The sequence below is a fragment of the Phyllostomus hastatus genome, unplaced genomic scaffold (assembly GCF_019186645.2).
Source record: "Phyllostomus hastatus isolate PE091 unplaced genomic scaffold, TTU_PhHast_1.1 phas_contig_198, whole genome shotgun sequence".
In the NCBI taxonomy this organism is placed as follows: Eukaryota; Metazoa; Chordata; class Mammalia; order Chiroptera; family Phyllostomidae; genus Phyllostomus; species Phyllostomus hastatus.
In genome coordinates, this window is record NW_025333715.1 from 3,153,270 (window position 1) to 3,169,206 (window position 15,937).

Here is a 15,937-nt window from a genome sequence, read left to right on the forward strand (position 1 = left end):
GATGCAGAACCATTTAACCGGAGGATATGCGTGTTGATTTGAGGGACAGAGAGAGAGAGAGAAACATCGATTGGTGGCCTCCTGTAGGTGCCCCGAACCCATAACCCAGGCAAGTGCCCCGATAAGGTATCGAACCCACAAACTTTCCGTGTACGCGACAGGGCTCCAACCTACTGGGCCACTGGCCAGGGTGAAGGTCCTTCACTGAACCCCATCTGCAAAGACCTTTCGGCACGTGAGACAACGTGTTCCTAGACTCTGGGTGTCAGGGTGCGGCCATCTTCCGAGGGTCCTTATTCTGTCGTTCCTGTGTCCTTAGGGGGGTCACACCTGGAGGCACGCAATGTCAGTCTGTCCTGTTATTGGGGACAATGATTTTGATACTTGGGTATGGCTGTATTTGCAAGGTTAATCCACTGTAAGATGCTTTTTCTTTTTCTTTCTTTCTTTCACTTTTGAAATTAATAGTAAAAGCGAGGGGGTTACTTTGAAACTATGTAAATACCCTCTTCCTGCTTTCCACCAGATTTGGACTCTACGGATGATTATTGGCTGAGAATCTTGGGAAATGATTCTCCGTCTCCTACAAAGACGACCGTGTGTTTACACAAGGCAGAGCTTGGACGTCTCCCTTCATTTACTCATTTTCTCACTTGTGGACTCACAGACTCTGTCTTATTTCACAAACACTCTGTTACTAAAGTGACTTGTTTGGAGGCCCGCAGGGCCCCAGATTTGGCCAGTGACGCCCCTTCAACCTGGCTGGCTCCTGTACCCTCTTGACGAGCCCCCTCATTTCTTAGAGACTTGCTGTCCGCCCAAGATGTCCCGGGCTCCTCGCGTGCCCGTCCGGCGCGAGCCTGCGGTCAGTCCCGTCCCCGAGAGCGTCGCCTCCTCCCGCAGGTTGGCGTTCAGAGAACCGGGATCTTGGTGTCGGGTGCGCTCCGTCCTTCCCTTCCGGCTGTTTTTGCTTCCAGGCCGGGTCGGAGGACAGAGCTTCCGAACAGAAGCCAGCAGCGTGAGGACGCGCGGCGGGCAGGGCCGAGCCACGCCCGTTTCCCCTTTAACTGGCCATCTACACCCACGAGCTGACCCGATCTCCCCGGGGCCCACGCGGGGTTCCTCCCGGCCGCCCCACGTCCGTCCCTCGTCCCTCCGACCGGAACCCGACTTCTGCCCTCCTCCGTGTGTCGTGTGTGTGTGTGTGCTTTGGCTCACTCCTGCAGGGCACAGGAAACATTTCCCGGGCTGCCGTCCCGAACCACTGCAAAGAGTAGAGGCCAGGGCCCGCAGTCCTCCTGCGTGGAGCCTGAGGATGTACAGGGCGGCGTGCGGAACGGAGTTTGCTCTCGTACTAGGAATTGCTTCTCGTGTTAACTTAGAGACAGAAGGAAAGGAGAAAGAGAGGGAGAGAAACATCAGTGTGTGGTTGCCTCCCCAGAGCCCCACCCCCCTGGGGGCCTGGCCGGCAACCCGGGCACGTGCCCTGCCTGGGGATAGAACCGGAGCCCCCTCGGCTCGCAGCCTGGCGCTCAGTCCACTGCAGAGTCCACAGCCCGGAGTCCCTGCCGCCCGCCGCTCTCCCTGGTCCCCGCGCCAGCTCACCGGCTGCAGAATCAAGTCCGCTTTGACCCCGAAGACCCGGTGTTGGCGGGTCCAGCTCCGCCACTTCCTGGCTTTCACCGCCCCCGCCGCCCACGCCCCGCCCTGGGTTTTCCCTGCTGTCATGAGAGGTCAGGAACAAGGCTTCTGTCAACACTACCAGGGATGCGACCAAGAGTCAGTCCCATTCCCCTGCGGCCCAGTCACCCGGAAACCCGGGGCCAGTTGCTGTCCCAGGACCGGCACGTGGGGGCGGCGCCGGGGCATCCAGGGCGCGCTGGCACTTTTCTGGGGCACACCTGGGGCTCACCTGGCGGAGAGGGAGGGAGCGGGCACAGACCGGGGACCTCATTGGCTGGGGCAACAGAGGACGCAGCCCGGGGACCACACCGGGCACAGGGGCGGGGCCGGGGCTCTCCTGCCACAGCTTCCCTTCCGGGCCGCGCCTCATTCAGCCCGGGAGCCTTCCACCTCCGGCGCCCCATCCCCGCAGCGTCCGCCACTGACCCCGGTTCCCAGCCCGGTTCCGCCCCGGCCCCTGCCCCGGCCCCGGCCCCACGACATGAGCTGCTTCGAGGAGGAGGGCAGCTGGAACCTGTCCTTCGGCGGTGCCGGCTTCCTGGGCCTCTACCATGTGGGCGTGATCCACTGCCTGCGGGAGCGTGCCCCGCGCATCCTCCGGGGTGCCCGCCGCGCCTACGGCTCCTCGTCCGGGGCCCTCGCCGCCCTCTCCCTCGTCATGGACATGCCAACCGGTGCGTCGGGGGGCGGCTCCAGCAGAAACCGATTCTGACGTGGGCGGGGGGGCAGTGGCTGTAGAGGGAGGAGTGTTCCAGGGCCCGGAGCTTGGTGCCCAGGCCCACGGTCTTTACACCGCGCACCCTCCTCCTTAAGGCTTATGAGGACTCGCGCCTGCGGTTACCCCCTTCCCCAGAAGCGGGTCGGGAGGCTCAGGGCCAGGAAGACTGTTCCCAAGGTCACTTGGGGCCAGATGCAGGGCTGGGCACAGACCCGAGCGGGAGAGGGGAGGACCCTCCACTCCCGGGGCCGCTGGAGGGAAGTCAAGCCTGCGGGCCCGGCAGGCTCCATGGTGGCTGAGGTCCCTGTCCCCCCGCCTGCAGAACAGTGCTGCTCCTACCTCCTGTCCCTGGCCAAGCAGGCTGAGCGGCTGAGCCTGGGCATCTTCCACCCCGCCTTCGCGCCCATCGAGCACATCAAGCAGCAGCTGCAGTGCATTCTGCCTGACGACATTCACATCCTGGCCTCCCAGCGGCTGGGCGTCTCGCTGACCCGCTGGCCTGACGGCCACAACCTCATTGTCACGGACTTCGCCAGCCGCGACGAGGTCATCCAGGTGAGCAGGTGGTGGGCCCCAGGGCCTGGTGGCCGTTGGGTGGGCTCCACCTCCCGCCAGAGTGACTTCCAGGCACGTCCCAGGGGCGGGCACAGCGGTAGGGCGGGGTGGGGTGGTGGACTGGCAGCCCCCGCTTTGTTTACGGATGAGGGCGTTGAGGCGCAGAGAGAGGCGGCCAGCTGGGCATGGAGACCCTCCAGCTTGCAGGGGGGGCCCATCAGCTGCACCCAGAAGGCATATGGCCGGGGAGGGGAAAGGTCAGGCTTTTCTAAGCAGAGCGCCCCATGGGGCTGCTCTTTCCAGAGGGGTGCCTGCCAGCCCCTGACCCACCCTGGTCCTGCATTTTTAAAGAGTTTGTTTATTTATCTTTAGAGAGAGGAGGGAGATGGAGAGAGGGAAACATCGATGTGAAAGAGAGACATGGACAGGTCCATCGGTTGCCTCTCGTAGGCACCCCGACTGGGGACCAAACCCACAACTCAGGCACGTGCCCTGACTGGGAATCGAACTGGCAACCTTTTGCTTTTCGGGGTGCTGGCCGACCCACTGAGCCACACTGGTCAGGGCTCCAGGTGCTTTCGGATACAGTGGGCCGACACTGCCTGAGCATCTGCCGGCAGGTCACTGTGGCTGTGAGGGGGGGCGGGTGACACGGACCAGAGCGCTGCCTAAATCCTGGGGCTCCTAGTCCGCTGTGCATGGGTCCGACAAGAACCGCATTTGCTGTGAATTAAGAACAGGTTTAGTGTTGAAACAGGAGGAGGGTGTGACAGAGCGCCACCGGGTCGAGGAAAGAGGGCAGGGACGGGAGGTGGGGGTGCTCACACAGGTAGGGAGGCGGGTCCCACCCGCCGAAGCCTGAGCCGGGACCCCTGCGCTCCCTCCACCGCAGCTGCGTGCACCCTCCCCTTCGGGGTCTGCGCCTTCCACCCAGACTGGGGTCCGGGATGCTGGAGGGCCAGGACAGGCTCTGCGTCTCCCAGAAAGGACTGGAAGGATGTCTCCAAGGGTTCTGGGAGTCAAAGGCGCTCTGCTCCGCGAGTTCGGCAAGCCCTAGGTCGGTGGTTCTCAGCAGGACTGACGTTCCTCTGGGGGGGGCCTGCAGCCGCGCTGGAGACGGTTTGCGGTGTCACGACTGTGTGCGTGCATGTGTGCGCGTGTGTAGACTACTAGCATCTGGTGGGTAGAGGTCCCGCTACACACCCTTCAATGCGCAGGACAGCGCCCCCACACGCCCCGGCGGGGAATGACCGCGCCCTGAATACCAATAGCGTCAGGGGCTGCGTCAGGGGCTCTCCCCTGCAGGACTGGTTGGAGCCTCCCCGGGGAAGCGCGGGCAGTGCATCCTAGGCGGGCAGAGACGTCAGGGAGCGTCTGGTTGGAACGAGTGTCCACGGGACAACGCGTTGGGAGATGCCCCTAGGTTCTCTAGAGGCGCATTCCGGCCAGACTGGTGGAGGAGAAGTGGCCCTTGGTGCCTCTGTGTGTCCTTGGGGGAAGACGTCCCCGCAGCAGCCCCAGGTCAGCCAGGGTCCTGCCCGCAGGAAGCGGGGGCGCATGTCGAGATGGGCCTGCATTCAAATCCTTCCGCCCCTCTGAGAACGCGGCTGCGACCTGATGCCTCCTGGCGCCTCGGTTCCCTCCGCTGGATGCGGGACAAATAACAGCCGCCTCGTGGGCTCTCCTGGGGTTGGACGCGGCGCCTGGAGCGGGTTCTGAGCGTGAGGAGTGTGAACAGCTGTGTCCGCTGACTCTTGTCTTCCCAGGCCTTGGTCTGCACCCTGTACTTTCCTTTCTACTGCGGGGTGATCCCCGCCGAGTTCAGAGGGGAGGTAAGTGGCCGAGGCCCCCACCCCCACATTCTTTGGGCGGCCCGAGGCACCCCCGGGGTGAGAGGGGTGTGGGCGGAGGGCACCCGCATTTCTCGAGCACCTACTGTGTGCCCGCCTTCCCCCTGCTGCTGGGGCGCTCAGAGCATCCTGGGCTGGAACGGAACGCGAGAGTCAGGGGCAGCCACAGGGTCACTAGCGGCAGCCCACTTTCCGTGAGGGTATGGGAGGGGGGCGGGCGTCCTGAGGACAGCGCCCCCTACCCCCGTCGCAGCGCTACGTCGACGGGGCCCTGAGCAACAACGTGCCCTTCGCGGAGAGCCCCTGCACCATCACCGTGTCGCCCTTCACTGGCACCGTGGACATCTGCCCCGAGAGCACCTCGGCCAGCATGTTGGAGCTGAACACCTTCAATGCCAGCTTCCAGATCTGCACCTCGAACTTGTTCATGGGCTTCTCCAGCCTCCTGAACCCCAACTCCGAGGTACCTCGGGCCCCAGTGCCCAGTCTGGAAGGTGCGAGAGCCTCGGCCACCATCCAGGGCCCCGTGAGGCAGCCATTGAACCCTCCCCACAGCCTCAGGGCAGTTAGGGCGCCGGCCCGGTGCCTCGCAGCCAAGTCCTCGAACCCGCAGCCTGGAGCCCACGCTGGGCCTTCCGCATCCTTCCCTCTCCCGGGTGCACATCGAGTTAAGCAGGCCCCCGGGGATGGCGGTGCCCTCGGGCTGACACCGCTGACCCTGGGTAGGTGGAGCGGGGCCTCTGCCCGCGCTCTTCCCCGCCGGGGTCTGTGGGAAGGCACCGCTGTCATCCCCGGGTCTCGGGGAAGAGCTCCGCAGCTCAGAGAGGTTGAGTGACTTGTTCACACTCACGCAGCCTCGGCATTGCCAAGCCGGGGCTCAAACCCTCGGCCAGCCCGGGCCCGTGCTGCCGGCTGCCGCCCTGGACTGCGGCGTGATGGGCCTCCTGTGGGCAGCCGAGGCCCAGGCTCGGAAAAAGGTGAACAGCAGACCAGCACTGTCTGGTTTTGGGCCCCTCAGCATTTCTGGAAAATAGGTGATTCAGTTTGTCATCCTGACAGTCTGCCCCAGCCCCAGCCCTAGCCCTTGTGCCTCTCACGGTTGTGCAGAGCTTTACAGTGTGTGAGACGGCCCGGTTCCTCTCCCCCGGTCCGCCGGAGGAGGGGCGGACACGCCACGCCGTCCCGGCGCCCCTCTCACAGCTCCGGAAACCCAGGCGCTCGGAAAGGTGGCCTCGGCGCCCCGGGGCCACACAGCCAGGGAAGGCGGAGCTCCTCCCCCACCCGCAGGTGCCCTTCCCCCACGCGGAGGGCTCTGACCCAGACAGAGGGGCACAGGCCCCAGGAACCCTCTGCCATCTCAGGCTGCTTCTGGGACTGGAGACCAGGGCAGAGAGGGCCCTCGTCCATCACCCTGTGCGAACCAGGCAGCGGCCCGGGCGTCCTGGGCCCGAGGAGGGAACTAAGGCACGGGGTGGGGCCTGGAGCAGGAGCCCCCAGCCAGGGAGTCATGGAGGAGGCTGCAGATCTGTGCCAGCTGCTGTCCTCTGGCCCCCCACCCGCTGCTGGGCCCCCCAGGGTCCTTGAGCCTTGCCAAAAGGTCTCTTGGGAAGTACAGGCTGGAATCACTTCCAGTCAAAGACAGGCCTCTGGCCTGTGACCATCAGCGTGAGGGGCGGTCCAGGCCTTCCTCAGCCCACCCTGCCCTCTGTGTTGGCAGGTAGTGTCCCACTACTGCAGGCAAGGCTACCTGGACACCCTGAGGTTCCTGGAGAGACGCGGTAGGTGACAGTCACCACGGCAGCTGGGGTCACACCCCAGGCAAGCGCCGGGTGCATCCTGCCTCCTGGGCATTTGAAGTCTTCCCGGCCTCGGCTCACTCACTCTCTTCCTCGGCGTCTGCTCTGTGCTTGGCCTGAGTGGGGTGCTGGGGGCCCAGGGAGGACTCACTCGTGTGTCCCGCTCTCGAGCTGCCCACTGCCTGGTTCAGGGGGACAGATCCAGAGGGTGACATCTCCCCTGAGGGACAGAAGAACGCTCAGGGCTGTGGGAGCCCAGAGGAGGCACCTGATCCAGCCTGGGGGGGAGGGAGGGGGAGTGGGCAAGGAGGGCTTCCTGGAGGTGGTGACAGATAGGCTGGATTTTGTCTAGTGAGGGAGCCTGTGAAAGGCTGAAAATGGAAAGGAAGAGGACAGTCTAGTTGGAGAAGAATAGGAGTGAAGGGACAGAGGTCAGAGCTCGAGGGAACATAACTTAGTGTGGCTGCAGGTGTGTGTGCGCGTGTGTATGTGTGTTCACAGGGCACTGGGTGGGCCAGAGAGGGCTCAGATGTCACCCCATAGGGCAATGCTCTTCAAAGTGCTAGAGCTGGGATTTGAACACAGGTTGTCTGGCCCCAAACTTCATGTCCTTGACCCCTGCCCCCAACTATGGCCCCAAACACGCGGCAGCAAGAACGCGTTTGTGGGGCACTCGCCGTGCACCCAGACCTGGGCTTCAGCTTCACTTACTCACGTGGTTCTCAGAGAGGCAGATACAGCAGGTCTTCCCTTCCCTGGTCACAGACAGGGAAACCGAGGCAGGGAGCTGTTAGGTCACACAGCTAACAGGTGGCAGGGCTGAGATTTGAACCCCAGACCAGGTCTCCAGGGTTCCGACTAACCTCCAGAACGTGAACAGGAAAAATTCAAAGAAGAAACAGGGAAAGAGAAAATGAGGGTGCCCCAGAGACGGGGAACAGCACGGGGTGGGGGTGTGGGAAGGGTCATTTGGGTAGAGCCCTGGGTCCACCCAGTGAGACGCGGGTGCCCAGCGCTGAGTGGGCGCCAAGCGGTGCGGATCCTGCCGACAGCGTGCGGAGCCAGGGGGTCCCTGTCGCCCGGGGGCTCCCGGTGTGCCGACCTGTCACGCCCCTCCTCTCGCCTGGCCCAGGACTCACCAAGGAACCGGTGCTGTGGACATTGGCGTGTAAGGAGCCTCCAGCCCCCGCTGAGGGGACCCGGGACACCGGTCACGACGGAGGCCAGAAGGCGGGCCTGTCGCTCAACTGGGCGGTGCCCGGCGTGCTGGTCAAGGACGTGCCGGACTTCGAGCAGCTCTCGCCGGAGCTGGAGGCTGGTACTGCCCCTTGCTCCCTCCCCTTTCCCACCAAGCAGGTCGCTGCCCTCAGGGGCTTGGGGCCGGGGCCCTGCTCTGAAAACGCTCCTCTTTCTGAGGACCCACTGAGTGCCAGGCGTGGTGCCGGGGGGCCCTGACCTGTGTGTCAGTCACCTGTCACCATGACTGGGGCCTTGGGCTTTTCTCGCCCCCCTTCAGTGATTCAGTGACCGGGAAACTGGAGCCCCGAGAGGGGAAGGGACCCAGCAGGGTCTCCCGGGGACTGGCGCCCGGGTCTGTGCCCGAGAGAGCCAGGCCTTTGCCCGCTGTCCAGGAAGAGGCGGGGGGCACCCAGGGACCTGGGAGGAGCATGTGCGGTGGGCCTGGCCCCATTTGGACCCCTCAGTTGACCGTCTGAGGACGGGATACCCCAAGGACGGTCCTGAATTGTCCCCGTCGCACAGGGGCGGCAACCACGGCAGAGAGGCTAAGTGACCTGCAAAGGGCAGGCCTGGGAGTTCTGCTCGGCGACCTGAAGGTCACAGTCGCAAGCACAGGAAAGCACAGGGCCCCACAGGCCTGCAGCAGGTGCAGGGCAGGCAGTCTGGGGGGGGGGGCAGGGGAGGCGGGGGGGCCCTGCCACAGTGATTGAGGGGCACGCAGCGGAGACGAGCAGAGGCAGGCTGGGGGCATTGGGAAGGTGGCCCCGCGGAGGGATGCCGCCCCGTGGGGTTTCCTGGGGCGACCCCTCCTTTGCATTGTTCCCTGCTACTCTGCACTCTGGGCCAGTGATGGCTGCACCTGGCTGGGGGGCGCGGGGGACAGGCTGAGAGGCAGGTGAGGGGAGATGACGGTGGTGAGGAGGGAGCAGGGACCTCGAGGTGGGGGTGGGGGTGTGGGCGCCTCTCTCCGCGCTGGAGACCACAGGGGACTTGGATGTGTGCTGGGCCCCGAGGTTCAAGTTGGGTGGTCCGGAGCCCTGGCAGCATCGCTGCCACCACACGGGGGCGCCCGAGAGCCGCCTCTTTGATGGGGCAGCACCTATCATGTGGCTTGGCTTGGCCCCTACAGGCATCCCTTAATCCTCACCTGCCATCCCAGGGACACAGGTCCTGCCATTGCAGGGAAGGTGACCAAGGCCAGGGGAAGGGAAGGGGCGTGTCCTAGCACAAGGGGCAGGTCAGCCGGGAGCTGGGCCTCTGGCATATTTCTGTGAACGCTCCCAGCGTCTGTCTCTAGGGGCACCAGCCACCTGGCTTGGGGGAGAGCGCACCCCTGCCCTGGTCTGGGGCGGGGCCTCGGGCCCTGGCTCTGCCCCCAGCCGGGCTGCAGGTCCCTTCCATTCTGGGTGATTGAAGGGACGACGGGCTCGGAAAATGGTCGTTCCGGTCCCAGCTGCTGCCACTGCCGAGGTTAATAATACCGAGGGAGGTGCGGCGCGGGCACCCGTCTCGTCCTGGGTGGCCGAGGCAGGCTTGCCCAGGGCTGGGAGACCGGGGAGGAGCTGGAGGAGCCTGAGCAGGCTTTGGGCCCGGCCCGGTCCACCACTGCCTGGCGATGGCCTTCGGGCAGCTCACTTCCCCACTCTGCCTCCCCTTCCGTGAAAGGGGCGCGCCCTGGCCATCTCAGGGACAACATTGAGAGGGCGCAGGCCGAGGGCCCGGCTGCCCGCTGGCTTGCACAGTAGGCGCTCGATCTGGGCTGTGTCTGTGGGCTGTGTGAGGCGGAGAGGGGGCTGGCCCGAGGGACGGGTGGGCACACTCCGGCTTCCCTTGTAGCACTGAGGAAAATGTGTGTGAAGGACCCCAGGCCCTGGGCCCGCTTCCGCCGGTCGACGCCCGGGAGGGTGTTGACGTACCTGCTGCTGCCCTGCACGCTGCCCTTCGAGTACGCCTACTTCCGGAGCAGAAGGTGAGCCCGGCCAGGGGGTCGGTGGGGGGGGGGTCAGTACCCACGGCGGGAAGAGCAGCTGGCACACCGCGCCGCCTGGTGTCGGCAGAGTGACGCAGAGGGGTCTCAGGGGACTGGTGGGGGGCAGTGTAGCAGCTGTGATCAGGTGGGGGCCCCGCGCTGGTCTCTAGGACCTTTGGCCCGTTGCTCTACCGAGCAGAGCCTTAGAGACCATGTGCTCACTTCGAAAATACCCCTAGGGACTGGGCTGGCTCAGACTTGCTGTGTGGCCTGGGCCAGGTATCTTGACCTCTCTGGTCCTCAGACTCCTTTTGTATAAAATAAGGCTCTTCCAGGACAGGCTGGCTGTGGTTCAGCCCTCACTAACCATTGTAACTGCTGACTAACAGATCCCTCTGCGTTGCCCTTCATTTATCATTTATTCGAGCACCGGGTATCGAGGGCTTTCCAGAGGCCGGGCCCTGGCTGGAGGCTGGGGAGGCAGCCCTGAGCCAGACCCCGAGCCTGGCCCTGTGGAGTCCGACGGCGCACAGGTCGTCACACACCCACGAGTGTAATCACGGCCCTGCCTGGAGCTCACCTCCGAGGTCTGCCCCGGGTGTGAAGTATAATGGCTCCCGCTAGGGGCTACCTGGGCAGGGAAGGCTGCCCGGAGGAGGTAACTTTTGAGCTATAACCGAAGGATGAAATTCCACTAAGCAAAGGGGGAGGGGAAAAGCATTTCAGATGGATGGAACAGCACGTGTAAAGAAAGATCCTGGGGCAGAAGGAAAGAAGGCTCGTTTGAGGAGCGGAAAGGGAGGCAGTGTGGCTGGAGCCTGGAGGCGGGGCGCTGGGGAGGCGGGGCGCTGGGGAGGCGGGGCGCTGGGGAGGCGGGGCGCTGGGGAGGCGGGGCGCTGGGGAGGCGGGGCGCTGGGGAGGCGGGGGCGCTGGGGAGGCGGGGCGCTGGGGAGGCGGGGGCGCTGGGGAGGCGGGGCGCTGGGGAGGCGGGGCGCTGGGGAGGCGGGGCGCTGGGGAGGCGGGGCGCTGGGGAGGCGGGGCGCTGGGGAGGCGGGGCGCTGGGGAGGCGGGGCGCTGGGGAGGCGGGGCGCTGGGGAGGCGGGGCGCTGGGGAGGCGGGCGGGACCCGACAAGCAGGGCCTCTCGGCCTCGCGAGGAGTGCGGTCTCTCTCCCGACAGTGAGGGGAGGCAGCCAAGGGCGGCCGTGGAGTCATGGGAGATCTGACCTTTTAAAAACTCTTCCCTGGAGGAGGGCCTGTGACAGCGGCCACAGGTCTCCGTCCTGCTCCGTGTTGAGCTGATGGCGGGGATGGCTTGCTGTTCAAGCTGCTGGTGCCCCGGGGCTGGGGGACAGCCTTGGGCCGACTGGCCCCGCTGGCGCTGAGCGGTCACACTGAATCACAGGTTGAAATCAACACAGATAGAGGCACATTCTGGCCTTTTCAGTTGAAGAGAAGTCCCCGCGTGAGCGCGGGCAGGGAGGCCTGCCCAGCCCGGGGAGTTCGTGCTCAGGGTATTCTGTAACCGCCGTGGGGGTGCAGTCACAGAGGCAGAAGGTCCAGAACAAGGGAGGCGGCCGTCCGGCTTGTGTTTCCTGTCGCGGTACACTGAGGACCACCCGCCCAGTTTGAGGCCCTGGTTTAGAAACCCTCCAAGGGCAATACGGTGGGGGGGGAGGGGGGAGGCCCTGCAGCGTCCTGTGCCTCCGAGAAGGTGCCCGGCCACGCAAGGTGGATAGCTGGCCCCCTGCTGCCGCTCAGGGCCCAGGTGGGGGTGCAGGCGGGTGACAACAGGGGGCTGCGCTGGGCTGGGTGTTTCAGGACCGTCCCTGGCTGCTGGGAGGAGAGTGCATGCGGGGGTGCGGGGCGGTGACCTGGTCTGGGGGGACCAGAGAGGAAGGGACCAAGAGAGGGAAGAGGTCGGGAACCACAGGGAGGTGACTGTCCTTCCTTGGCCAGTGAGAAAGCCAAGGCCCAGAGAGGCTCCCTGCCGGCCCAGGTCACACAGCGGCTAAGCAGGGGGGCTGGGTGGCACCTCGAGCCAGCCCGAGCCCAAAGCCCCGCCCTTCCTCCCCCTGGGCTTTCCACGGGCACCCTGAGGAGTCCACCCTAAGGGCCTGGCCACTCCCCCAGTTCAGAGACCCCTGGGTCCAGGCTGCCCTGCAGTGGTGGAACCGATACCCCGGATGTCCCTCCAGGTTGGTGGTGTGGCTGCCTGACATGCTGGCTGACTTGCGGTGGGCGCGGGGCTCGCTGAGGAGCGCAGCCCTCGGGGTCTACTCCAGGACCAAGGACCAGCTCCTCGGGCTGGTCAGGTGAGGTGGGTAGACAGGCTGGGGCGCAGTGGGAGAGGCGGTCCTGGGTGGGGAGGCACCCACTGTTTCCCAGACCCGGGCAGGTAGTCCGCACCTTCCGTGTTGGGCCTGGATGTGGGTGCTGACCAGTCCCATTGGTCAGTCTCCAGGGCCCTCGGGGCAACCGCTGGTCCCCCCACTCAGCTTGCAGGGGACCGGTGTCCCTGCTCTGCCCATTCCCCCATCAGTCCTGCATCTTCCCAGATGCCCCCATGGGCCCTGGGCGGGGTCTCTCCGCAGCCTGAATTCCCTGCTGGCTGGAGTCCCCGCAGTCCCCCCCACCTCCGCACCCACTCGCAGCCATTTGTCTACCAAGGACGCCTGCCCAGCCCTCCCTGGGGCCTTCCTGTCGCCCCAGCTCAGCCAGAGCAAGGCCTTGGGCAGCCCTCCCTCCTGGCAGGGCTTGGGGGAAGCGTGGCCCGGGGCTCGCTGCATGCCCAGCCACCCCCGTGGCTCCACCCTGCCCTTCGCCCAGCATGGGCTGCCGATAGCTCGCGCTCACTGGCTTCTGCTCCCTCTGCAGCCCGCCAGCCACCAGCCTGCAGCCGGAGGCAGCCCCTCCCTCGGACCCAGCCAAGGAGCCCAGACCTGCCCCGCGCCTCAGGCCCGAGGGGCACCCGGCTGGGCCAGCTCAGTGACTGTGTGCCCACGTCTGCCCCCTGCAGGGAGGCCGGGCTTGACGCATCCCAGAGCCTAGACGGAGTCCAGCCCCTGGCCCAGGCTGGGCACTGCAATCACTGGCCAAGTCGAGGACCAAGGGCAGCCTCCTTTTCTCCCTCGGACTCTTGTCCCAGCCTGTGTGGGTGGGGCGCCCTCAGGAGCCAGAGGAGGCCCCACCAGCCCCTCCGGATCCCCTGCCCCTTGGAGCCAGTTCCCTGGGGGCTGGGGACTTCCTTCTGGGGAGAGGCCCCGCCTATGGGCATGTCCGGGGTCACTGTGTGCCCAGGTCACCCCGGCCCTGTCCCATCGGAGGGAGACAGGAAGCAGGAGCTGACACGCATCCTGGTTCCCAAGCTTCCTTCCAGCAGCGCCGAGGCAGCTCTGTGGGGGAGGGTCCGGTGCCGCGGCAGAGCCCAGCGCAGGGGTTTGCAGGATCCGGCCGCAGGCTCCCCTCGGAGGCCGGGGCGCCAGTGGGCGTCAGCGGGTGCTGTGCCTCCTTCAGACCCTGTACTGGCTTCTGCTGTCCGGCCCCAGCCCTTGGGGGTGACCCCCACGGTCTGCTCGCTCCTGCAACCTCGATCTCTGACTTCCTCCTGGGTCCACCCAGCCAGAGCCCAAGGAGATGGGAGGGGAGGGGAGGGGAGGCTAAAGGGACTAAAATCCTTTCAGGACCCCAGCTGCAGGTGCCTCTGCTGGGGTGTCACCAGCTGCCACCACCACAGCCCCCTTATTCCACAGGAAGGTCCCTGGTGCCTCTGCTCAGCCCCCCCGCCCCTCCCCCGGCCCCTCCCTCTCTCAGGCAGAGAGGATGCTGGGACAGCAGACTTTTTCTGGCCTCTCCTGGGAGACGCCACTCTTCCTGTCCTCAGAGCAGGGCCCACACGGTACCCCCGGCCAGGCGCTGAGACGGCTCAACTGACAAAGCAGACAACCCGGGAACTGATCTCGGTCTGAGTTGCCTGACTTGTCACCTCTCTGTCCTCCTGACACGGAGCCCCGAGGTGTTGGAGAGTGGAGGGCGATCCTGGGCTCCGAGTTTCCCCATGCCCGGGTTTGAGTCCCATTTCTGCAACTCAGCGTCACTGTGACCAGGGGAAACCCCCTCCCCTCGGTCCCCACCCCCACCCCTCACCCCACGCAGGGCGGAGACCATAACACACACGCCGTGGAATACCAGTTTCAGAAAATCAAACGCCCCTCGAAGACTCCCTCCCCTGCTGGGGACTGCTGATCGGAAAGGGAGGGGGCAGTGACAGCGCCCTGGTCACGCTTCTGCTCTGTGTCTGGCACCAGACTATAGGAGAGTCCCTTTTGAGCCTCGCACCGTCCCGGGCTGGGGGGGCGGGCAGTCTGCACCAGACGCAGGGGAGCTGCGATTGGGCCCCGGGCCTGTGGGATGTCAGCACCCTCTGCACCATGGCCACCACTCAGCGGTGCTCACGTCGTGGGCCCACCAGCCTCCTCCTCCCAGTGTCCCCATCAAGGACTTCTCTGGGCTCTGCAGTCCCGGCACGGCCGTGCCTCCCGGTCCTGAACCCCACTCCTGGGCTGGCGGCAAGCCCACCCCCCCACCCGGCTTCCTGAGTGCCCGTTGTATGCCGGGCATGTCCTGATGCCCGTGGCAGACCCCTGCCCCAAGCTCACGTGCCCCCATTGCTGTCTCTGTGGGGGGTGGGGAACCTGACGGCCACAGGCGCATGCCGCTTCCAAGTCTGCAGAGCCCTCATCTCACTGGGTTCCCACAGCAACCCTGGGCAGTAGGCATGTCCCCTCCCACTTACAGGTGAGGGCGCTGAGGGGCAGAGAGGTTACGTTCATGGGTAAGAGGTCGAGCTGGAACCGCCCGAGGCGGAGCCCCAGGGAGCAGAAGGACCCCTAGCCCATCTCACAGCCTCACTGCGCGTCTGCTCTGTACCCTGGGCAGCGCCTTCCTCCATCAATTTCTCGTCTCCTGTCTTTGAAGCCAGGGGTTGGACCGGCTGGTACCTGAGGGGCCCCCAGCTGTGCTCTGGGCCCTGCACACGAGCAGTGCCCCGTGGTCAGACGGAGGAGCCCGGATTCCGGGAGGGGTTGGCCATGGGAACAGGTTCCTAACTGGGTCTTTGTGGGAGCCTAGCATTTGGGTTGGCAGAGAGTCACGCCAGGAGAGGGGACGGCAGGTGCCAACGCAGGCTGCGGTGACCCGTGGCAAGTTACAGTGACAAGGGTTCGGGGGCTCAGAGGGGCAAAGCACCCTGTCCCAGGTGCCACAGGCTGTGGTTGACAGAGACCCCATTCAAGCTCAGGTCCGGCTGCCGCTCCATCCCGTCTGCACGCGGGGGTGCCAGGCGGAAATAACGCTGCCCAGGACTCGTCTGCAGAGGTTCTGATGTGATTGATCTTGACCTGGACTTGTCTGAGCAGGAGTGTGCTGGAGCCTGAAGCTCCTGGGTGCGGGTGGGCCCCGAGGACACCCTGTGGGGGTGACTATGTGCCTCAGAGCCGGCGCCCTGTGCCTCAGACTTGCTCAGCGTCATCTGTGACCAGCAGGCCGCTCTGTGCCGGTCAGTGGCTGTGGCCACGTCATGTCGGTGGGGCAACCTGCACCCAGCACTAAATCCTGGCTGCCTCAGGCATCCCAGGGGGGTGCCTCCACCCTCCGAGCTTTGCATTCCGCCCATAAACCTGATTGTGCACACTGACCACGTGTCTGGTGATGTTACGGTGTAATCTTTACTTTTTACTTGTGTTAACGTATTGGGGATATGTTTTTAAGAAGCCCTGTCTTTTAGAGATCATGCTGAAATACTGATGAGTGAGATGACGTAATGCAGGAGATCTGCCTCAGAATAATTGGGGTGGGGGGGAGTGGGCGAGGGGGGCAGACATGAGCCGCTAACACCTGACGTGGGGTGACGTGTACACAGAAGTTCATTACGCGATTGTCCCCAGTTTTATGTGTTTGCTGTTTCTATAGTAAACAAGCACTTATCCTGGAAACTTTGATACATACAGATAGGAAAACAGGCGTCAAGGCCGCACAGAGAACGAAGCGGAAGCAGGGTCCCCGCCGTTGTGGCTTCTGGGAGTCACAGGCGGGGACGAGCCGCAGGATCAGGGAGCCGCACGGGTTCAG

The 15,937-nt window shown here is 64.9% G+C and overlaps 1 protein-coding gene across 1 annotated transcript; it reads left to right on the plus strand.

The window, feature by feature from the left end:
• The first annotated feature begins 2,164 nt into the window (after positions 1 to 2,164).
• PNPLA5 (patatin like phospholipase domain containing 5) lies at positions 2,165 to 12,800 on the plus strand. Its single transcript, XM_045834765.1, has 9 exons — positions 2,165 to 2,357; positions 2,724 to 2,956; positions 4,723 to 4,788; positions 5,060 to 5,269; positions 6,524 to 6,584; positions 7,735 to 7,920; positions 9,678 to 9,810; positions 12,007 to 12,123; positions 12,686 to 12,800. The coding sequence occupies exons 1-9, from the start codon at positions 2,165 to 2,167 to the stop codon at positions 12,798 to 12,800; spliced, it is 1,314 nt and encodes a 437-aa protein (XP_045690721.1).
• Positions 12,801 to 15,937: the final 3,137 nt, after the last annotated feature.

What these genes read in the sequence shown, in the direction of transcription:
- PNPLA5 (XM_045834765.1), top strand. Translation starts at nt 2,165, where the DNA reads ATGAGCTGCTTCGAGGAGGAGGGCAGCTGGAACCTGTCCTTCGGCGGT. An exon ending in CGTCATGGACATGCCAACCG is followed by an intron (nt 2,358 to 2,723) that starts GTGCGTCGGGGG and finishes CCCCGCCTGCAG; the next exon opens with AACAGTGCTGCTCCTACCTC. An exon ending in CCGCCGAGTTCAGAGGGGAG is followed by an intron (nt 4,789 to 5,059) that starts GTAAGTGGCCGA and finishes CCCCCGTCGCAG; the next exon opens with CGCTACGTCGACGGGGCCCT.